Source organism: Dendrobates tinctorius, unplaced genomic scaffold (assembly GCF_039654945.1).
Source record: "Dendrobates tinctorius isolate UK_male_01 unplaced genomic scaffold, ASM3965494v1 ptg000070l, whole genome shotgun sequence".
Classification (NCBI taxonomy): Eukaryota; Metazoa; Chordata; class Amphibia; order Anura; family Dendrobatidae; genus Dendrobates; species Dendrobates tinctorius.
Window position 1 is genome coordinate 75,003,627 of NW_027361738.1, and position 24,304 is coordinate 75,027,930.

Here is a 24,304-nt window from a genome sequence, read left to right on the forward strand (position 1 = left end):
CTGAACAAAAAGATTCATGCTGTCCTGGTCTATTTCAGTCCATTGTGGCAGTCAAACTAGGTCAGTTTTCACCTCTGCCGTCAGCATTCTTGGTACCTCTTAACTACATGGAAGGACTCATGGCATGACGTTCACTGGTCCTAGTAAGTGAAGAGACACCCAAGTTGCCAGGATGAGGATGTCAGCAACAGTATCGCAGACTACCTTGGTTCTGCTGCCATGAAATACAATGGACCAAGGCAGCAAGAAAGCTCCACTCTGTTAGTGACCCATTCTTAAATTTAGAGCTGTGGTTCTGCGTAAGATGGAGGTCTAGATGCATTCACGTGCACCAAAAGCACCACCAAGTCTTCCATACATTTCTGAATTAACAGCAGTCCACAAGGGAGTCATTTTGCCGCAGTCACTGTGGGCACCAATGTGAAAATTCCCATTAAAAAAATCCTTCAAATTTTCATTTTGATGTTACTCTAACGAGAGGAAATGAGTAAAACACAAACCATTGTCCCATTTGCTCTTTTATTGTTTTGGAAAAAAGAGTCCTTTGCACATTGCACAGGCCGATAACATGTCTGTCGTCAAGCATCTCCCAGAATAATGGTATTTGCACAAGTGATGGTCGGCTTAGTAGAAAAACAATAATGAAATGGAAGCAAAATCTCTCCGATGACACAAACTCCATGTATGGACCTAAAGCCAGAAGGAGCGAGCATGGAAAATACATTCAGTGGATTTGTGTATTCCAAGAAAAGGTCCTAATAAAGCGTATCTGAAAATAAGATTATGATCGCATGAGGAATGGAAAGGACTGGAATACACTTATGGCTTCTTTTTCTCTGGCTAGGGAATATATTCAAGCTGAGAGTATATAAAATTGAATATTGGCATGTGAGCATCAGAAGTATTTGGGCTTCTTAGGCTTCCTTGGTCCATGTGTAACTGCTCAATATGGCGTCATCCCTAATAATTGCATTTGGTACTCTGGTATTCAAAAAATACATAGAAAAAGAGCCATCAGATCCCAGTGTAAACAAGTTTTGGGTTTATTATATATTGCACTGAAAAGTTTCAATGTCCTCTAAAGTTTAGACAAGCAGAGGGCCTCATTTTTTACCCACAGTTGGGTACAGTCTGCTAAGACCACTCTCTGGTGGGCAAGTAGGTGGCCCTTTGTGACACCTACGAGTTTAACAGAAAGCAGACATTTCTCAAAAAGTTTTCCTGTCTTTGCAGGGTGATGTAATTAAACAAGGTAATCATGCCGACAGATCAATATTCCATCAATGGAAGATCAGACCACAGGTCACATCAGATATCAATGGTCATTTTGTCATTTTAATGATAGTACTGTCTTCTAAAACAATCTTTATAGATCCACTAATAACAAGTCAGTCAATAAATGGCATTCTAATATCCCTTATATACGGCCAAGTTGAGGGTCATTGTTATAGAGATATCCTCACATGGTTACAATTGCAAGATGCTTGTAAAAACAAGAAACTTTACAACTTACCTCCTATTAAAAATCCTCACTGTTCTCAAGAACAGAAGGATTTTTACTTCTCTAGTTTACTACTCATTGCATCTGTAACCAGCCACCTCTGCAGTCTATAAGCTGTGGTCGGTTTTCGAGACAAGTTCAGCACTTGCAAGATCTTTGCGATACAGCAGGCTAGATCATTGAATCTGACCAGTTTCAGTGCTCTTTCGATTCTGCAGCATCTAGGCAAGCTGGTCAGCCGTGCTGCTTGTCATCAGGAGCACACTGCCCTCTGGCAAGCAGGAAGCTGGGAGGCAGAGGAGCTGTGTGCTCCTGAAGACAGAAATCGAGACAAATCCCGTAATCGTCTCGAGGAGAGGCTTTATGCAATAGAATAGATAGCATATTGTGTAATTAAGGATAATCAAAGCATGCAAACATCCTGGGCCTCCTACCTTCCATGTGACATTTATAAAGCTGGTGTTTTTGTACCCCCTGGCACAAGGGATAGATTGTGACTGCTACCTCTGCACTTGGATATTCCCAATCCTACCTGGATGAAAAATATCTGGAACACCCTCTAGAATTCTGATTGCTAGATGTGTGCCATCAATGGCCCAAGTTGTGGTCACCAAACTATAGTTCCCCTGTGTGTAAAACTTTCAGCAGACACTGACTCCAGAAGAAGCATTTCCTAATAGAACATATTCAATATCTTCTATTAAAAAGGAATAATTCTGAATACAAAAGTCTAAGAGCTTCCCCGGAACCACTTTACAGAGAGAAGTGTGTCATTGGCCTAAAGTGGTGGTTGCCAATTTGTAGCTCATAGACAAAGGCTGTTAGAGCATGATGAGAGGTGTAACTTTGCAACGACTGGGAAAACCTTGACTGGAGATAATGTAAAGTTGTTGTCCCATATAGGATATGTATCACCTTATTATAGTATAGAAAATAAAGGTATGATCTCTCTGTGAGTACAACTGTTCAGGCACCCTCCCATTATGAAGATGTGGGACCAAAGTCTCTTGGGTGAAGAAGTTATATTGAGCATGTGCTCCATTCACTGTCTATGGTCGCTACCATTTCATTCATACAGTGGATTTTGGGAACCCCAGTTTTGTCATTAGCAAGGGCCCAAATGGTCATACCACAGGGATCATGCATATATTATAATCTATCCTATGGATTGGAGGCACCCTTGTTAGCAGCTTTCTGATCTCGAAAATGCCACCACTAACCCATAGACACCTTTAGAAAGCGTTGAAGAGGCACAATCAACTAGTGGTGATGACTATTAGACCAAAAAAGTGATGAGAGGTTGCCTTTAAGATATATTGAATTGCAGGACTTGAGTAATCCATTCTACTGGTCTACAGCAAGGAATTGTCCTCAGGACATTGCATAGATCATATACATAGTATTTTTATTTACACCATGTCATATGAGACCCGAGGTATGGATAGTAGCAACTACTTAGAGATCATAGAATCATACTATGGTAGAGTTGGAAGGGACCCCTGGGTCATCTGGTCCAACCCCCTGCCCAAACAGGATTCACTAAATCATCGAAGACAGATGTCTGTCCAGCCTCTGTTTGAAGACTTCCATTGAAGGAAAACTCCCATACCTAGACTCTATATAGATACATCTATATAGAGTCTAGGTATTGAGAGCAGATTCATAAAGGGCCTGCATAGTGGCCAATGGGAGGCTTTGACATTTCTCATGTGGTTTATGATGCTCATAGAGGAAAGGTCTTCAAACATATGAATGTGAAACCTGGATGATAAGGAAACAAGAAAGAAGAAGAATAAATGCCTTCCAAATGTGGTGCTGGAGAAGGATGTTATCAATACCATGGATGACAAGAAGAACAAACAAATCAATTTTGGAACAATTCAAGCCAGACGTCAGTCACTGGAAGCATGGATCATCAAGCTACGACTTGCCTACTTTGGACACATCACACGAAGAGAGCAATTACTGGAGAAAGGACATCATGGTCGGAAGGATAGGAGGAACAAGGTAAAGAGGAAGACCTGCAACCCGATGGCTTGGTACTATCAAGATAATGTAGAAGACCCAGGTGGACCTATCTAGGCTTCCACAAGATTGATCTTCCTACACAGCAGTCATCCATTAAGTTGCTATGATTCGAGATCAAGACAAAGGCCGTTAAATAATAAAATAATAAAAAATTACCCCTTTTAAATATGATTTTCTGGTCTAAATGAAACATATATAATCATCTATGGAAGAGAGTGTTCTTTGAATGTTCTTAAGTGGACATTAGAGCTTTATTTACAAACTAGGCCACTAGTTAAAACCAACCCTAGTTGCATCCAGCCTTTCTTGGTTCATTATTATGATCGAATGCAATATTAAGTAATCCCCAAACATAAGTAGTCGGAAAGCCTCTGTACACCATGACTACTGGTCATGTGCGAGACACACAAAGGCACAGCTAAATATGGTCAAAGTGTAACAGTGTGATAAGTGATATAAATAAAGTGATTGTTATATAAAGTGATCTCAGGTCCCTGGCCATTCAAAGAAGAACACAAAAAGTTCCAATAAAAAACTCAACTCTTGAAAACCCAACTCTTGACCCAGGCAGATTGACCTCAATAAACATGATGTCTTTAGATTCGGGCCGTGGCCGTTATATTGAGTAGGTGTTAAGTTAAGCTTTGGCATTCATTTAAAATGGCATATATTCTATAAACAAGAACTTTTTGACATTTGTACAAATGTATAAAATAGTTTACAGATCTCTGTTACATTTTCTTGGAAGCTTCGAGAGGAAGACTAAGGAGTTTGTGCTTCACATGACAATTCTTAACTCCAACTTTTATAGTCAGTTTCAAAAACATAGTCCAAAATCTGACACTTCCCAGTGATCCAAAGGAGTTCTGTCCCATCATGGGCAGCGCAGTCCCAGATCCTTTACAGAACAGTAGTGGTTCTAGATTTGGTCAGAGAGGTCTACATCCCGGTACAGTAATAAAGGCACTGCCTTACAGTTTTTGTTACTCTCACGAGTCTCTGGAGAACACATCACACAACTCATCTGCAGGAAACCAGCAAAGATTCAAGTAAAAACTCCATCTGTGATGTTGAAGGAATATTTTTTTTAAGGCATCGCTGAACAAAAATGTTCCTTGAGTAGGTACAGCGCAACTCAGATGCAACGCGGCAAAGTGGCGATGCAGGTACATTCAATCTTTGGCCTCCACATTAGCAGTCTTACAGCAGGTAGTTTGTTTTCATGCTTCGGATGTCTTGTTTGTTAACTTTTCTGTGTCATCGGTTACATCTTCCTGTGGCGGTCTAGCCCGGTCGAAGAATCCACACTTCAAAAAAAATATAACAAAAGAATGTTAGCTTTGAAATTTGCAAAATTTTTGGGTTTGGCTATTATGCTTTTTGTTTTGGCAGTACCGGTGCTTAGTCGTTCAGTCTGCTCAACAGACTTTGATGACGAGCTAATGACGAGGCCAACATTTTTTAAATCTGACCAGTGTCACAGTGACATTATATGTGGTAATAACTCTGAAATGCTTCAACGGATTCCACTGATTGTGAGATTGCTTTTTCGTGGCACATTATATTTATTAATAATAGTAAATTTAGATCAATATGTTTTGCGTTCGTTTAGAAAAATATTCAATTTGACCTGAATTTCCCAAAATTTGCAATTTTTAAACTTTAAATGATTATTTCTTTAATTCAGATAGCCATACCACACAAAAACATTAAAATGGGTTGTTTATTCCAAAATGAGAAGTCTGTAGTCACTCTATGTGACTGCAGACTTATGAATATCCCCAGTGTACGCACTGTGCACTGCAGGGATTCACCAGTTTCTGAGCTGGGAACAGCGGCCGGTTACACAAACTCCTGGGCAGAGCCCGTCCAGTGGGCGCAGCCTCATTGCATACATTTTTGTACACAGTGACAACACAGATCGTGGCTGATGCAGCAAGTTGTCCGCTATAGTGTAGCTGCTGGATTGTTACCTGTCTGGGGATGCTATTCTCTTATATCTCAGGTGAGTAAAAACACGTATTGGTGATCATTAAGCACTTTGTCTGGGATGGGAGTGTGTGAAATGTCAACACTTTATTTGCCTTAAATTCCATAAGTCTTAGGGTACCGTTACACTAAGCAACGCACCAGCGATCCCGACAACGAACGAGCTGGTAAGGATCGCTGGTGCGTCGCTAAATGGTCGCTAGTAAGCTGTCAAACAGACAGATCTACTCAACGGCGCAGCAACGATCCGGCGATCCGTATAACGACCTCGGCGGTCATTGGGACCTTGTCACACAGCAGCTATTCTGACGATTCACGCCTGCGTCCCTGAGTTCTGCGTCGCCAACATGGTCGCTCGTCGGCGTCAAACACAGTGATGCATGCTGGCCAGCGGGACGCAAACGATAAAAAAATGGCCTGGGACATTCGAGCACGATCAGCTATATGCAGCGGGGGGGCCGGTCACCGCTATGTGACACACGTAGCGAGATCGCTGGCGAGATCGCTGTTGCATCACAAAATCGGTGACGCAACAGCAATCTCGCTAACGATCTCGTTATGTGAGAAGGGGGCTTAAGGAGTGAATTGAGCACTGTCTCCTACAAGGTCATCATCACCCCCTTCTGCTGATGTCATAATGTCTATGATGTGATTGACTGACCCTCCCACAGTCAAAATGGAGTAATTCTAAGGCTTGTTTAACTTAAAAAAAAGATGTCTAAAGGGACTTCCCAGGCTCGCTCTCTAGTCTGCAGTCACTCTATGTGACTATAGACTTGTGAATCCTCATAGTACAAAGTGTGTGCGCTGTTAGGATTCTCCGGTGCTGGGAGTGGGTGAGCGCATGACCGCATGTATGCGATCTGTATGCATGTGATCATGTGCTGACTAGACGTACACGGCCTTGCTCAATTTAAGTGAATTGAGAGAATTCGGACACGTCTAATGTGGCTGGAAGTATTCAAGTCGGATACTTGCGCTCATATAACTGCCTGCTCCCGGCGCCAGCTATGGAGAATCCTGACAGCGTGCACTGTGAGGATTTACAAGTCTGCAGACACACCCAGAGTGACTGCAGACTTAAACACCAATCCTGGACAACCCCTATAGACAATCTCATTTATATGAATAAATGCTTGGGTGGTCAATACAAAGGGCATGACTGATTCCTTCCAAAGACCTAATAAAGAACCCGGGGGCACTCATTACGGGTGGAAGGAAGGTGATTCCGGCAGCTAAATAGGAAAGGGTTCTTTACAGTTAGGCTATGTGCCCACATAGCGTTTTGGAAGCAGATTATTCCTGAGCGGAAACGCACACCCTCTTCCCGGGAAAACGCATGCGGTTTTTGACGCGCTTTTTTAAGCGTTTGTCAAGCGCTTTGACAAGCGTTTTCCCATGCATTTTTGGCAATACAACTGAAGGTATGCGGAATCGCATGCGATTCTGCAAAATTAATGAACATGCTGCATTTTCTACCACTAAGCGATTCTGCAGTGGTAAAAAACGCACCATTAGGACAACATGTGCGGAATCAATTAGGATTGCATGGAATGCTTTTCTTAAGTGTTTCCGCGGCAGAATCGCGCGTTTAAAATCGCCGCAGAAACGCTTAAAAAACGCAACGTGGGCACACAGCCTTAGAGCAGTCAGTTTATTAAATGCCGACCACAAGAGGTAGTAATGGCCGACACTATAACAGATTTTATAAAAGGGCTGAATGCTTTTCTCACTGGCATTGTGGGATACAAATAATCTAGTGACAGAGAATGTAGAACTGGTGGAGAAAGGGTGAACTTGATGGACCGGTGTCTTTTTTCAACCTATGTAATTATGAAGGAACCTACAGACGTTTCCGACTTATTTCACAGATGGAATTCCCCGATATGAAGAGATTGGGGGTCTTTTGCCCTGTCTTTGGAACTTCAAAGAGGCTGGCATTAAGCACCTATAGATGAGGAGGTGGCTCCAGGTGGCGTGCAGAGGTCAGATTCCCACCTATCAGATATTCGTGATTCTTGAAAGCGTTCCTTTCCTGCTGTGATAGACCACCACCCATTCTGTCTAAAAGCCAACACAGACCATACAGAGACCGGTGATCCACTCTTATACAGTATATATTAACAAAATTGAACTGATAGAATTTAATCATTTGGGGATAATTTATCAAGCTAAAGGTGCCAGAATTTTGGAATAATTTACGCCAAAAAAATTGTTTTTAATGACTTGCCCCATATTAACGATGTGTGTTTTTAGACTCTTTTTACAAGTTATCTGGATTCGGGGTGTGTGAATTTAGCTAAAAGGGGTTTAATTTATCAGAAAAGGGATATGGCTTCACTCTACCACCTAGTGCCTATAAAAATGTGCCAAAATTGTGGAGAACGTATCTAGTACAAAGTAAGCCAAAGCCAGGTGGTGAGAACTTCAAAGGTCTTATAACTAGACAGTTCTATCAAACAAACTGTAATAAATCTACAATTTGCACTGTCAAAGAAATAATTTTAACAAAGATGCTTACATTTTCCTGAAAAAATTGTGAACATTTTTTAACGAGAAACAGTGAAAAAAAACTCTGCAAAGAAAAACAAAAACCCCAATTCCTTAGCCAACAAATTAAAAATGGCTTCGAAACGCACATTTCATGTCTACCTGTTTTAACAATATAAAAAAAAATCCAACTTCTCTTTTTTTCCCCTGAAGCTGATGGATGTAGCAGGCTTTAACCCCAGGGCCCCGGCTGAGCACTGGCTGCACGGCTATACTACTATAATGTTGTAAACTCATTATAAAGGAAGCATTCTTAGAGAAATATGTTTTTTCTTTACTCCCCGAATGCCTGTAAACTACACGTCGTTGCTTTTTCCAGCAAAAGAAAAATCCCGTATTTTATTATGCGAAGAGATGAGGCACCACTGAAAGGTTATGGTTATAGTTTACGGAGCTATTTTGGCCAACAGTCATATGATGGAAGCTGGAAATTGACTTTATAATAGTCTAGAGAATTAATTGTTCTTAAGGGGTCTACAGCCAGAAATGTTTTCCCTCTGTCCAGACCATAAAAGCATCCAAGTATCCATCGAGGAACCTTGCACAAATCCATCTTCATCTCGTCTATCTAAGCATTTTTTTCTTTAATGCTTTTTTGGCTTAGCAATTCCAATTTTGGAACAAGAAAGTTTTGGAGTAGCTTCATGTTGAGAGAGTACCGACCATGTCCAAGTAAGATCCGGCAATTTTTAGGTAACTTGTACAGGGCATTAATATATTCTAAATGTTTGTTTAGAGTGCACAAAGGAGGCATTATTACTATGTACAGTTGTGGCCAAAAGTATTGACACCCCTGCAATTCTGTCAGATAATACTCAGTTTCTTCCTGAAAATGATTGCAAACACAAATTCTTTGGTATTATTATCTTCATTTAATTTGTCTTAAATGAAAAACCACAAAAGAGAATGAAGCAAAAAGCAAAAAACATTGATAATTTCAAACAAAACTCCAAAAATGGGCCAGACAAAAGTATTGGCACCCTCAGCCTAATACTTGGTTGCACAACCTTTACCCAAAATAACTGCGACCAACCGCTCCCAGTAACCATAAATGAGTTTCTTACAATGCTCTTCTGGAATTTTAGACCATTCTTCTTTGGCAAACTGCTCCAGGTCCCTGATATTTGAAGGGTGCCTTCTCCAAACTGCCATTTTTAGATCTCTCCACAGGTGTTCTATGGGATTCAGGTCTGGACTCATTGCTGGCCACCTTAGAAGTCTCCAGTGCTTTCTCTCAAACCATTTTCTAGTGCTTTTTGAAGTGTGTTTTGGGTCATTGTCCTGCTGGAAGACCCATGACCTCTGAGGGAGACCCAGCTTTCTCACACTGGGCCCTACATTATGCTGCAAAATTTGTTGGTAGTCTTCAGACTTCATAATGCCATGCACACGGTAAAGCAGTCCAGTGCCAGAGGCAGCAAAGCAACCCCAAAACATCAGGGAACCTCCGCCATGTTTGACTGTAGGGACCGTGATCTTTTCTTTGAATGCCTCTTTTTTTCTCCTGTAAACTCTATGTTGATGCCTTTGCCCAAAAAGCTCTACTTTTGTCTCATCTGACCAGAGAACATTCTTCCAAAACGTTTTAGGCTTTTTCAGGTAAGTTTTGGCAAACTCCAGCCTGGCTTTTTTATGTCTCGGGGTAAGAAGTGGGGTCTTCCTGGGTCTCCTACCATACAGTCCCTTTTCATTCAGACGCCGACGGATAGTACGGGTTGACACTGTTGTACCCTCGGACTGCAGGGCAGCTTGAACTTGTTTGGATGTTAGTCGAGGTTCTTTATCCAACATTCGCACAATCTTGCGTTGAAATCTCTTGTCAATATTTCTTTTCCGTCCACATCTAGGGAGGTTAGCCACAGTGCCATGGGCTTTAAACTTCTTGATGACACTGCGCACAGTAGACACAGGAACATTCAGGTCTTTGGAGATGGACTTGTAGTCTTGAGATTGCTCATGCTTCCTCACAATTTGGTTTCTCAAGTCCTCAGACAGTTCTTTGGTCTTCTTTCTTTTCTCCATGCTCAATGTGGTACACACAAGGACACAGGACAGAGGTTGAGTCAACTTTAATCCATGTCAACTGGCTGCAAGTGTGATTTAGTTATTGCCAACACCTGTTAGGTGCCACAGGTAAGTTACAGGTGCTGTTAATTACACAAATTAGAGAAGCATCACATGATTTTTCGAACAGTGCCAATACTTTTGTCCACCCTCTTTTTTTATGTTTGGTGTGGAATTATATCCAATTTGGCTTTAGGACAATTCTTTTTGTGTTTTTTTCATTTAAGACAAATTAAATGAAGATAATAATACCAAAGAATTTGTCTTTGCAATCATTTTCAGGAAGAAACTGAGCATTATCTGACAGAATTGCAGGGGTGTCAATACTTTTGGCCACAACTGTAAGGGGCACAGTGGTTGCATTATTATGTGGGGCGGTAAGAGTAGCTGTAATCGTACCACACAGCAGGTGCAGTAATAGGGGCACAAATGGCAGCAGTGTCTCAGTATTGGGGTATCAGCAAGATAAGGAGTTTGTGTAGGTTGGGAATAGATGGAGACAGTGCTGGAAATGTGAGAAGTCAGAGGTGTCTTTGATGTAATCCCTGCAGCCGAGTCGTGGCTGGAGAAGTTTTCATGTTGGTCTGGGCAGGATGCAAGAGATGGGAAAAATGAAAGACTCCATCAGAAAGAATGTCAGCTGTAAGTCACCATCTATAACTGTACTGTAATAACCTGTATGATAAGCAGGACTGGTATCTACTATTATATGGTCACCAAATGGCGGTAATATCAGGCTGAATCCAACTCGTATTTCCACAGCCGAAATCCATGGTAGACCCTTGGATACTGATGAAGATTTGCAATTTGCAATGCCACGGACTACAAGTATATTAACACTTAGATTAAAAACACGTGAGCCATGCACAAAAGTGAACAAGTCGGTAGGACAGTGTTCACACCACCCAAAGACTGAAACACAGAATTTTAAATACATTGGATAGGACTGCTCTAAGATGGGTATACCTTGACGTTGGTGGAGTGGCTTAGTATACATTTTTTGCAAAAAACGTATCAACTAAATACCCTGTTTTTGTTATCATCTTTTTACTAGCACTAGCTGTTTACTGTAATATATATATTTTTTTACAACAGAGTATTTTTGCATGTTTGTTGTACTGTGTTTTTTCTGTGTTTCAGTCTTTGGGTGGTGTGAACACTGTCCTACCAACTTGTTCACTTTTGTGCATGGCTCATGAGTTTTTAATCTATTAGTTTCTTGCTTTTGCAAGTTTTGGAAGATCCCCGCCCCTCTCTTGTGAGCCATGCATATAAAAAGCCATCTTGCACAGCGTATCCACTTCAGGCATTACCTTTCTGAATCCTGCTCATATAGGTACTGTTCACATGATCCAATTTTAAATACATTGGTTAGGACTGCTCTGAGATGGGTATACCTTGACGTTGGTGGAGTGGCTTAGAATACATTTTTTGCAAAAACGTATCAACTAACTACCTTGTTTTTGTTATCATCTTTTTACTAACATTTGCTGTTTACTGTTATATATATTTTTACAACAGAGTATTTTTGCACGTTTGTTGTACTGTGTTTAAGTATATTAACACTGCAATGTTGTCAACTGGTAATTTAACTGGAGACCGCTAGATCATTTTCGTAGGAGCTAAGCAATGTGAATCGAGCCTTATTAATGCTGCCTCCATGACTTCAATGTTTGCCAGCATCGATCAACTTTGTCAAAGTTAAGAAGCCAAATGTGATATATGGACCCTTTTTCCAAAAACATAACAATAACCCGTTACTTGTCTCTTACCTTCCACATGACTACAGTAAGTATGGCTAAAACCAACAACCCTAGTAGAATGGCCAAAATGATGACCCAAAGGGGGATGAAGAACGGTATATTTGGAGTCGTCCAAATCACTGATGTCTTTATCTGCAAAAAGAAAAAAAAAATCTATAAGTCATCTGCGTCCACATATTTCTCATCCCTCGGTCTAAACTTAAACAGGAAAACTGGAGGAGTGGAAGTCATAAAGAACAATCCAATTGAGCATGATTCGTAAAGTACTTTCCCGGTGAGATCTGTAATCTATACTGGATTTTGGAAGACGTTAAGAAACCCCAGAATCATGCAAACATAATTACATACAGTGATAAATGGGGAGAACTTCCTTTATGGGAGCAGAACAAGAACTCTTAAGCCCATGCTCAGCTCTCTAGGAAACGATAAATCTTTCATATCTGATGGCTGAAAGGTTAAATATACATTTTAGTGCACTTGAATAAAAAATAAATTTACATCACTGCTATGAGAAAAAGTAAAAAACTAAACAAGTCAAAACTTTTAAACCTTCCCAGTAAACTTTTAGATGACATTTGGTTTTCTTGGCTCATGGGGGAAAAAGGAGAGAGATGCTCCATTGTTTTTGCACTACTGTGTCCTTATATAAACACACTTTATGGGAAATCACACACTTGCCTGGAGTGAAGGCCGTAAATCATTTCTTATTGCCATAAGCCCAAAAAATGTCCCTGTGATATCCTAGGGTGATACAGCTCTGAAGGATTCTTCTCACATGAAAAAAGAGCAAAATTTGATGAATTGGGAATCATAACGAGGACTTGTCAACAGGGCAGTTTTTTATCTTATTTTAGTCACACAGCTCCCCTGAGTATTCAGATTTTTGTATTTCTTAAATCTACCATACGGTTCCAGAGATATGGGCCATTTAATTTAGTGCTTATTTTTAAGCAAGGGGGCATGGCTCACAGATCCTCTGGGGTGCGTCTTTAGGCTGCTCTTCAGCATTACTACATGGGCAGCACCCCTTTATAAAGACCATGAAAATTAGCAGTAAGTTAAAAGGCTCATATCTCTGACATTCATATGGCAGATTTACAAAATAAAAAAAAACAAAAACAGAATACTCTGGTGGTCAGCGGGAATAAAATGAGAGCAAAAATTTCCCACTTTTGCCCTTGTGACAGATCCTCTTTAAAGAAGCATCCCATTTCATGAAATTATGGCATATTGCTATGAGGTCCCTTACTAATCTTGCCAGTAGCCCCAGGTAGCCAATTGTTCAAGGAACTGGAGAAATCCCCATTCTCTTGAATGTGGACATTCTGCATTGGGTGCCCGCTGGCCACTGTACAGGACAAAAACAATGAAGGCTATACCAGCATCGCCCGCCTCTTTATTCTCAGGATACTCATCACTTTATGTTTATTGGGGCTTCAATATCTGGGATCCTCACTAGATTTAAGCAAAATGATTCACAGGACCCTGGTCGGCATCCACATCGGTACTTCCTGGCAGTTGGGTCAAGTCAGTGTCTGGCCCTCGAATACCGGCACCTAGGCATCTTTTATGATTACTATGCCCAGGTGATGTCATGAAGTGTGACTGGCTGCAACATCATCAGGTCACAGGGGCCACAAAGAGGCACCGAGGTTGTCGGCATTCGAGGGCTACTTAAAGAAGTTACCACTGCCTTGGTTGAAGTTTCTAATCAGCACCGATGTGGATGCTCAACAAAGGTCCTGGAAAATTTTTTTGCCCAACTCTAATCCCCACCAATCATACAGAAATGTCATAAGCCATCACCACTGCATCATTTGAGATTTTCCTGGTGTAAAACTTTAATGATCTTTCTTTGATAAGCAATCAACGTTTGTTCGATGGTGGGGTTGACCATCAAGCTCTCTTTAAAATAAGTGCGGTTAGACTCTCTTCTCTCTCCTGTTTGCAGCGGCCGCTCACTACTCCTCTACTGTGATCCTCTATGCAGCGAGCGCACTCACACTGCAGTTGTGCAGGGTCGTAGAATACAACGACTGCAGTACCAGACACTGTTGCATGTATGGACTATTCACAATGCCTGCTTAAACAATGACATGGCCTCTCATTCTACTGAGCGATAGGGTCCAAGAGGGTAGACCTCACCCAAAAAAAGCCTGGCGGTAATAAATTATTACCCAAAAAGCAAGATAAACACCTACAGCAGTCTACTTGAGTGAGGCATCAATAAAATTTACAGTGGAGATACCAGAGTGACGTTATGTGCCACCAGACATATTCAAAAGGTCGTGGATTCAATGCTCAAAAGATGACTCAACTTCTAAAATCTATTATTTAAAGTTTGTTCCTCAAGATTGATGCTTTACTGGGGCACAAACAGACAAAGCCCCATCTTACTAAGGTGGGACCTTAAAGATAGAGTCCTGGAAATGTGCCTATCTGTTGGTTCTGACATTCAGTCCCATCCACCAGATTGAGGATGATACCAGGCACAGCCCATAAATGATACAGCAGATACAGCATGGTCTCTACATAATTATACATTCAGGTTACTAGTCTCAGCAATCATCTGCCATTTACATGGAAATGTGTTGCACAGATGGTCAGGGTCGTGTGCTTCCCATATGGTAATGTTATCATAAGCAGAGCATCGGGCCAGGAGGCAGAAGGACAACGTGGTCTTCACAGCATGAACTTGAGAACCTACAAGGGACTAAAGAAAATATCCAGTGTCGTAAAAGGTGGAAATGAGGAAGAATGGTGAGTGAAGGACACCTTTCCCTGGACGCCTTCCGATCTCAGCTCTTCCTTGATGGAAATCTCTGCTTCCTCTAACATGAAGCTGCTCATGAATTCTGAGTGATTCATTTTCACGTTCATACAGCGCAACGTATCTGCTTTAGTATTGTCATAACAGGTGTGACAAGGTGGCTCCAAACCTTCTACATGTAGGATGGGTCAGGAGCCGTGTCATCTCACAGTCAAAGCTACGTCATTGATGGTGACGTACACAGACATTGGTTATATTAGGAATGTATGTGCAGTAAGTCTTCGAAAAGCTTCTTTTTCTGTGTGAATGCAACACTTATTGCATAGAGATTGGTCATTGTGCACTATGGGGGAAGGTTATTATTCCTTTTATGTCACATTTTTGCACCGTTTTGATTTTTTTCTAGCTGTTGTCAAATTAAACCTTCCTTTGCGACATTTTTCTTTTACTTTTCACCTAATGTGACGGCTTAGCTTTCTGTCCGTGACAGTAGACAAGGTCAGACTGACAGCGGTCACTCGCCTGAATTGATTTCCCACCCTTGCACGTCCGCACTGACACTGCAGAAGTCATAGAGGTGTGCGCACACACAGTGTTAGTGCAGGTGCACTTTCATTCCTCTCTCCTGTCTGCAGCGGCCGTTCGCTACTGATCATGTGTGCAGCGAGCAGCTGCCATAAATGACAGAGAGGGCTGAGATTGAACCTGCACAGACACTGTGTGTGCGCACTTGTTTGGTTTTTTCAGTGTCAGTGTGGACGTTTAAGGCCACGAAAAAAATTCAGGCAAGCAAGCACTGTTGTTGGCTTGGTCTATTGGGGCGTCTGTCACTGTGTGTTGCATATTATAGTGCTGGAGCAGCCCGCCTGAGAATGCTATCGGCGTCACTAATAGGTTGCAAGCCAGACACTTTGCATCACACTTACATGTGTGACTGACGTCCTATGCAAGCCTTATCTATGTGCATTTTTTCCTACTAGGCAGCCAACCCCTCCATGGTTTGGTAGGTGTGGGGTGGTTGTTTTTATCAGTAGTTTGCACCTGAGCTGCCCCTTGCCTGTATTAGTGGAGGCCCGCTGCATCCTGCTATATGTGCATTTGTCATCACACAGGGTTTTGGGAAGGCCATATCTTGTGGTATGAGTTTTCAAGCGAGCACTGTTGATCAAGCTAAGGGAAGGTGATCGTTTTATTGGAAGGAGGTCAGAGTTAATGACCGAAACGTTATACAGATTTTTGGCCTGCACAATGGTCATTGGATGGAGCTCCAAAATTAGTCCACGTTCATACGTTCAGTATTTGGTCAGTATTTCACATCAGTATGTGTAAGCCAAAACCAGGAGTGTAACAATCAGAGGAAAAGTATAATAGAAACACGTCACCACTTCTGTATTTATCACTCACTTCTGGTTTTGGCTTACAAATACTGATGAAAAATGCTGACCAAATACTGAACGTGTGAACGTGGCCTTAAGCCAGATCTGCTGACCACTGTACTGGGACTACAACAGTATATCAGAAAAACAGGGGTAACACTCATAAAGATGGCAACGAGTTTTCTAAGTTGTCAAAAAAAAAAGGCAAGAGGGGAAGAGGGTGATGTGATACAATTATAAATGCAACCTTGGTCACTTATTGAATCCCCACTACTGCTCTGGTGGTCCTTAAGGGTCTCTATATGCTTGGCCTATGCAAAGAAGCCAATGGCAGAAAGACCACTGAGAAGCAGTAAAATCATTCTTCAGCACTGCCCCATTGAGTAACACTGGCCCAAGAGCTGTTTGTTTTTATTGCTACTGGAGACTGTTTCGTGCTGTTTTTGGACGTATGCTTTCCTCATGGTCCTATTCCCATTTTGTTGGTACATTCCTGTCCTTCCCTATATGCCTCTTTATCTTTGGTGAGTGTTTGTATGTTTGTTGCTTTCTGTTATCCCTGCTTTGTCTTTGTGTCTTGTTTAAAATATATTTCTGTCCCATATCTCATAGGTTGGGGGAGGGGACAGACCAGGGTTTAGCAGGAGCATAGTAAGGTCAGAGACTCAGGCTTCTCTACCTTCAAGAGTACCCCCGGGAAAGGGATAGTTAGGGTCCCAGTTCCTGGGACAGTTTGAGGCCCATCTTCCTTACCAAAGACTGTCACAGCATGACAGTAATGAAGAAGATAGTCAGTGTAGTGTCGTGATGTCGGCGATAAAGAATTCAGAGACATACACGGATGTGCTAGTGCTTGGCTGCCAGGCCGTGCTTTTCTTTATTTCTTACTTCCTCCTTCCTCTCCACGTCCCTCCCCCGACCCTCCTCTCCCCTACATCACTGTTACTAGGCAAAGAATGCAAACAAGGGCAACAGCCCACAAACAGCAGGAGATGTGACAACATCACACCTCTTCTTTTCTCACAACACAAAAAAAACTGAAACATTTGAAGAATATTGTCGTTCAAACATTAAGTCTCACTGCAGAACATAGTCTGTAAGGTGGGCAGGTGGTCTTCGATAGGTCCTAGTCGGATACCGGTGAGACAGCCCATCACCAGATGAGCCCTGAGTATCCCAGGAGACATCCCCTGTTAGGCTTACGGCATCTCCAGTCTCTGGCAGGGAGTCGTCGCTCTCCGCTTCCTCACTAGGCGTGGTTTTTGGGACGTGGCCCCGGAGTTTTTTAAAGTGGGACACATTCCGTGTGACCTGACGACTTTGATTCTGGGCAGTAACCATGGTGCCCTTAACGTCTATAACTTGAAAGGGTTCCGGATAGTACGGTGACACAAACTTGCTAGTCACTTTTAACCTTCGTGCCAGGACCCAATCGCCCACCTGTATTGCCGGCTGTCTGCCTCGATGGTTGCGCTTATCTGCATACCGTTTCATCTTTTCCTTTGATATGGAGTCATTGATAGAAATCGGGGTCTGGACGGAGATTGCTGGAATGCTTGGAAGTTTGACCCGTAAGGGCCTGTGGAACAGTGCCGTTGCAGGTGGTATTCCCGTTGTAGAGTGGGGTGTAGCCCTGTACTGTCTGAGGAATGCGTTCAACTCTTGCTGTAAGTCCTTGTGCTCCATGGTAGCAATCCTTAGGGTCTTGTTGAGCGATTGCATGAATCGTTCGACTTCACCGTTGGCCTGAGGCCAGCAAGGAGTTATTTTCCGGTGTGTGAAACCCAGGTAGGTTGCGAAGGACTGAAAGTCTGTGCTATTGAAAGGCGGTCCATTGTCAGATTTCACGATCTCAGGTATGCCATATGCTGAGAAGATCTTGTCTAATTTTGGTAAAACAGCCTTGGCCGAGGTTGTAGAATCATGTTCGATGACTGGAAACCTTGAAAAGTCATCCATGATCACCAGCAGATAGGAGCTATCTGGTAAACTGCAGAAATCGATGCTAACAGCTATCCATGGGCCGGCTGGCAGGGGTGTCATTTGTAATGGTGCACGTCTATGGGCAACTGTAGTGGCTTGGCACGGTATGCATGTTTCAACGAGTGCCTCTACCTTTTTGTCAAGTCCGGGAAACCACACTTTCTCCCGAAGTAGCTGCTTCGTTTTCACGACCCCTTGATGAGCTTCATGCGCCAGATCCAGTACCCTGCTCTGAAGTTTCTGAGGTATCACCAGGCGATTATCTCTTAAGAGCATATTTGAGTCTGATACTGATAGTGAATGTCTCGCGTTAAAGAAAACCTCCAGGTACCCAGCCTGATCAGGAGGGTGAAGGCGGGCCTCAGCGAGAAAACTGCTCCAGTTCTTGGACCGAACCGTCTCTATCACAAATTGAAGTTGGTGATCGGCATCCAGCTCTTGCTTAATTTCCTGTATGGTCATAGCTTTCGGTACCGAATGGGCGACGACAAAGTTGACATGCTCCTCCGCCAGAATCGTCGCGGGGATGTCGTCTGTGGTGGGCTGTGGTGCTGGGTGTCTCGAGAAATAGTCTGCGGGATTTCCAGCTCCCGCCTCGTATCTCAACTGGAGATGATAGTTCTGTAAGCGGAGCAACCAGCGTTCAAGACGCGGGGGAGGCTTTGACGAGGGCTTATTGAAAATTGGAACGAGTGGCTTGTGGTCAGTTATCACTGTGAATTGATGTCCAAAAAGGTATAAATGGAAATGAAGGCACCCCCACACAACTGCCAGGGCTTCTCTCTCAGTTTGTGAATATCGCTGCTCTGTATCCGTTAGTGTCTTGCTGGCATATGAGATTGTGGATATGTCGCCTGCGCTAGACACTTGTGTGAGAATTGCCCCTAGGCCTACTGGACTAGCATCCACCAGTAGCTGTGTGGGTTTTGACGGGTCAAAATAGGCCATGACAGTGTCGCTGGTTAGGTTGGTTTTCAATGCGTCAAAAGCTGCTTGCTGCTCAGTACCCCATGTCCACGGAGAGTCTTTCTTTGTGAGCTTTCGCAGAGGTTCTGAAACAGTGGCTAGGTCAGGTATAAATCGCCCACAGTATGTGACCAGTCCTAGGAAGCTGCGAACATCTGACACATTTTGCGGTGGGCTAGCCGATTTTATGGCAGCCACTTTCTGTGGGTCAGCTGAAACTCCTTGTTCAGAAAAGATGTATCCAAAAAAAGTTAATGATTTTTGGTTAAATTCACATTTCGACGGACTGACAGTGAGATTGCAGGCTTGGAGTCTTTGAAACACTTGTTCTAGGCGATTGTCATGTTCCTCTTGGGTTGTGCCATAACTGAGAATGTCATCACTGACGTTGAGGACTCCTGCTATGCCAGACAGAACCTGGCTCACGATATTCTGAAAAATTTCTGCGGCCGATGAGATGCCAAAGTTCAATCTCTTAAATCTGCGCAGGCCCACATGCGTGCTAAAAGTTGTAATGTACCTGGAGTCTGGATGCAATTCAAGTTGATGATAGCCTGAGTTTAGGTCAATTTTTGAAAATACCTTCGCACCATTCAGGTCTGCGAGAATGTCATCAATAGTGGGCGTGATGTGCCTTTCTCTTTGGATCGCCCGATTGGCGTGGCGCATATCCACACATAGTCGGATTTTACCTGGCTGCTTCGGTTTAGGTGCAACAACGATTGGTGAAACCCAGGGGGTCGGGCCTTCAACGCGTTCGACGACATCGGACGCCTCCAGGTCTTGCAGTTCTTGCTCCACAAGCTTGCGGACATGGAATGGAATGCGCCTGTGGGGCTGAATAGAGGGCTGTACTGACGGATCTATATGCAATTTTATTTGAACATGCTTTGGCTTACCTAGGCCTTTAAAGAGATTTGGGTACTTCTGCATAATGTGGTGGGCCGAAGGACCTGTAATGCTGTTGACAAGGTTCACGAGGCCCAGAGATATTGCACTGGTACAGCTGAGAAGTGTGTCCGCAGAGCATTGTACCACATAAAAGGTGTCAGTGATGGACTTTCCTTCAGCTGCAACTTCTGACTGAAATTTTCCGCACAGGGGCAGTGCAGCTGCTGAGCCATAAGGAAAAAATCTTTATATTAGTACTTTGTAGAGTAGGTTTGTTTAGGAGCTGGTTGTAGACTGTATGACTGATGACATTGACTGATGCCCCCGTGTCCACCAGGGCTTCTATTGGATTGCCATTCACTAGGATTACTCGTTTTGGATTAGTAACTGCGTGCACAGTATTAGACCCCTCTTCCGTCACGGAGAATAAATAGGTGCTGTGGGACTCGTCATTAATCTGCAGTGTTTGGATCTTTGGTGGCCTAGGTTGTGCGGTGGCATGAGGAGATTGTGGCTTGGATCTACACACCTTTGCAAAATGATTTTGCTTTCCGCAATTATGACAAGTTCCTCCCTTTGCTGGGCAGACATTCTGGTGAGGATACGATCCACCGCAGTTGTAACATGTGGCTGCCTGCGTGCGAGGCACATTTGGTTTCTGTGTAAGCTTTGCTATAGAAGATGTCGCGTCTGGCTCATGCTCGATGTTCTCTATCAGTTTAGCTTGTTTGTCTGCAGCATCATTTATACGCGCTGTATCTAGCAACTTCGCTAACGTCATGGTGGGGTCTCTGAGTGCTTGTCTCCTTAACTTGGAGGAAATACATCCTTGTACGATCTGCATTTGGATTTCTTTGTCTACTTCCGCAAATTCACAGTGCGCTGCAAGGTGTCGTAGCCGGACATGATACTCAGCCATGCTTTCTGTTGACGACTGCTTTGACTGCCTGAACTTAAAAATTTCAAATGCCGGATTTCTGTGAGGGGAGAAGTACTTGCTTAACGCAGCTTTGCTGAGCTCATAGTCCTTGTCCTCCCCTGTATTCGGCAGAGTAATGAATATATCGTAAACCTGCTCCCCTGCGTAGTGTAACAGCATGGCTTTTTTCCGGGTATCATCAGAGACATTCATGGCTTGCAGAAATATCTCGAATCGCTTTAGCCATTTATCCCAAGACACTGCCAGGTTTGCTTGGGACTGATGCACATCAAAAGCAGGAAATGCGGGTAGACAAGCCATAGTGAGTGCTGATAGCCTTGTAGACTGTTCGTGGGACTGAAATACCTGTGGCTGATGAATGAACGCTTCCTCGTCGCCAGTTGTAGTGTCGTGATGTCGGCGATAAAGAATTCAGAGACGTACACGGATGTGCTAGTGCTTGGCTGCCAGGCCGTGCTTTTCTTTATTCCTTACTTCCTCCTCCCTCTCTACGTCCCTCCCCCCGACTCCTCCTCTCCCCTACATCACTGTTACTAGGCAAAGAATGCAAACAAGGGCAACAGCCCACAAACAGCAGGAGATGTGACAACATCACAGTCAGCATATGAATGAAAGTATGCAAATTGTGGTCATGTGCTGGAAAGAGGGGAAAATCCTGACAGTGGGTGTATTATGCACTGTGAGGATTCAACAATGTCCAGTTATATAGGGTAACTACAAAAATGTATGTAGAAGCTGAAAACTCCCTTTAAAGTATTAAATACTGTAAATGTCTGATAGACTGATAGTTTCCCATGGTGGCACTGCAGGGAGACTGAACACTTATTGCCAGATTTCCTTGCTGAAAACAGCTCACCACTTGCGGTCAGTTTGTGATTAGTCCCAGTCAGAGGTCTCTTCTGACAAGCAGGAAACTTACTAGTATATTCTAATTACATACTGCTACAAAACAGACAATTTTGGGGATGAGGGTTTAATATTTTTTACAGCTAATTTTAAAAATAAATGCAATTTTGGGAAAAAAAAAAATCACAAATAAAACTTTTTTTTGCTCCTTATGAACGGATTACTTGCTTGCAGCGCAAGACTGCGCAGAGTCAAAACACATTTGTAAATGACTTCAGGCTACAATTATTATATGCAACATTTAGATAATATTTGTTTTAGTGTTTCATTCCTGCACATGCCAAATGTCACATACCCCGGGCCTAATTTCAATGCAGTCTGCTCTTTCATTTTCCATTCAGTTGCAGACGCACGCAGCGAGGGTCACATAGCTGTGTAAATACGCCGAATACTGTAAACAGATGTCAATAATATTAATTGCCCTGAGCTCCGTCTTTATGTTTTCTTTAGAATTATTTCCAGCAATTGCATCCTGAATCGTTAGTTTTCTTCTTATTATCCTCCAGTCTCTCGTTCAGTCCAGGTTTATAACGATCCGTTCAATTTATGAGCCGAGCAAAGTGTTATTAGGGAACATCAAATATACAGCGCGTTTGGAGTCTCATTAAATGAGCTGAGTAAACACCAACTGAGCTTTACGATGAAGGAATTGGCACCGAATTGCGGTAGAAAATGGTAATGGTCTCGCTGGAACAAATTTGGGTCCATTGATGGATGAGACTACCCTGAATTTAATAGTAATTGTCTATGACATTTTAGCAAGGGGTGGTCATCTGTAATCAGCCTGTGTGAGAATGCTTCTATTAGGGGGTAGTACGTCATTTAGTCTGTATTTAGATGGCGGTAATACAGCCACATTTTAGTGTCCATGTAAGGGTGGGTGCACACGACCATTTTTCTCTCCGTCCAATTATTCTGAACAGAGCTTGAACAGTTTTTCTCGAAGGTGGAGAGAAAAAAAATAAGTTCCTCTACCTTCTCCAGTTTGCCGATCCATGAATATTAAACCGCGCTCTGATGTCACCTGACAGTGGTCCAATATTTTTACGGCACTGTCGATTTTGGTCTGACACTCGGATCAAAGTCCGACATATCTCCGTTTCTTTCTCGGACCACTGGGTCCAAGGAAAAAATTGGACATGTACAAAGCTCCATAAAATATCATCGGTATGAGTGTTATCTGTGAAAACCATGGATAGTACTGGAGCCCTTACAGGCATCATACCTACTGGTGGGTAATCTCAAAAGGTGTTACCTCCTAAAATCAATGATGTCCATATGTCTGGCCACTGGAGGGGTGCCAGTCTGACTACGGCTACCCATCAGCTGTTTGCTGATATAGCCCCCAAGACGGCATTTTTAAAGATGCTGTCTCTGATGATAAATAGTTTGGGGTCCTTCTTTTAGCACATTTTTGTTATTCATGGCACATATTCTATGCATTTTGGAAAACACGATCTTAGGCTATCAACAAAAACAAAAAAACTAAATATGGTAAAATGGTCTTGGTGCCAAGGTGCGCCCATGTAAGAAGACACCAGTATGATAGGGAGAGGTCCTGTTGTAGATTTTATATGGGTGCCGAGGGGGTAAGTTGCGTAAATTGACCACAGTTGCCAATTTTTCAGTCATCATAGATATCACCCATTACATGGAGATACCTGTTGGCCCCGTCTCCCATTTCACTCTTTCATTTGCTGAAGGGGCTGCAGAATTTGCCGGTAGGAAGTGAAAGGGATCTTCAGTATTGTTATACATTACATTTTTAAAGGCAAGTAGGATTTCGGTCCCCAAACTATTTATATGTGCTTGTAGCTTTTTCAAAGACAAGTCCAGCAATACCAATACCTTTACATGGCCGCTCCTTTCCTCGTTACTGAGAAATCAGCATTTGAATTGATAAGCAAATGAGGTTGATGAGCTATTTGTAGATCAGAAGCCCCTGTCACTCCAGCTCTATTGCTGTCCAGCCCCGCCACCTCACGGTACTGACAGCTCCATTTGCCTGGAGTTACACACCATAGAGGCCGTCAGATAAGCAGGACGAAGCATTGCTGAGTGGGGAATAGAGCTGAAGTGACAGAAGCTTTGGATCTACCATAGCACTTCAGCCTCATTTGAATATCAATTTAAACACTGATTTCTCAGTAACGGAGGAACGGACTGGCCATGTTAAAGTAAAAAGTATTCCTTTACATGCATATATAAATAATTGGGGCGTGAAATCCCACTGGCAGATTCATTTTAATGCAAAGCAATTGGAGAAATGTTTTATCTTCTAACATAATACATATAATACATGGCTGCAGCTACGACTCCGACTGCACCTCAGCTGAATATACACAACGAATAGAATACAATTATCCAGACACTACCACTTTTAAGTGTAGTTAATGAGCCGCACTGCATACGTACCGCTATACTTGCTGCAGGCAGTTTTGCAGGTTGAACACTGTATGGCATCTTCTTTACGTCAAATGACACAATGGCGGTAAGTGAGTAAGATTCATTTTCTCTCTGTAACAAAAAAACATAACTTCCAAATAAGTCTGTGATGCCACATATGTTAATCAGATA

General features: G+C 42.8%; 1 protein-coding gene across 1 annotated transcript in view; it reads right to left on the reverse strand.

Annotated features, from left to right (window-relative positions):
- Positions 1-502: 502 nt before the first annotated feature.
- Positions 503-24,304, reverse strand: part of ITGA8 (integrin subunit alpha 8) — a 213,250-nt gene continuing 189,448 nt past the window's right edge. The window contains exons 28-30 of the mRNA XM_073581939.1: positions 24,143-24,244; positions 11,905-12,027; positions 503-4,836 (exon numbers count right to left, since the gene is read on the reverse strand). Of these exons, the coding sequence (XP_073438040.1) occupies positions 4,750-4,836; positions 11,905-12,027; positions 24,143-24,244 (312 nt within the window). The 3' untranslated portion in view covers positions 503-4,749. The remainder of the gene's footprint in view (positions 4,837-11,904; positions 12,028-24,142; positions 24,245-24,304) is intronic.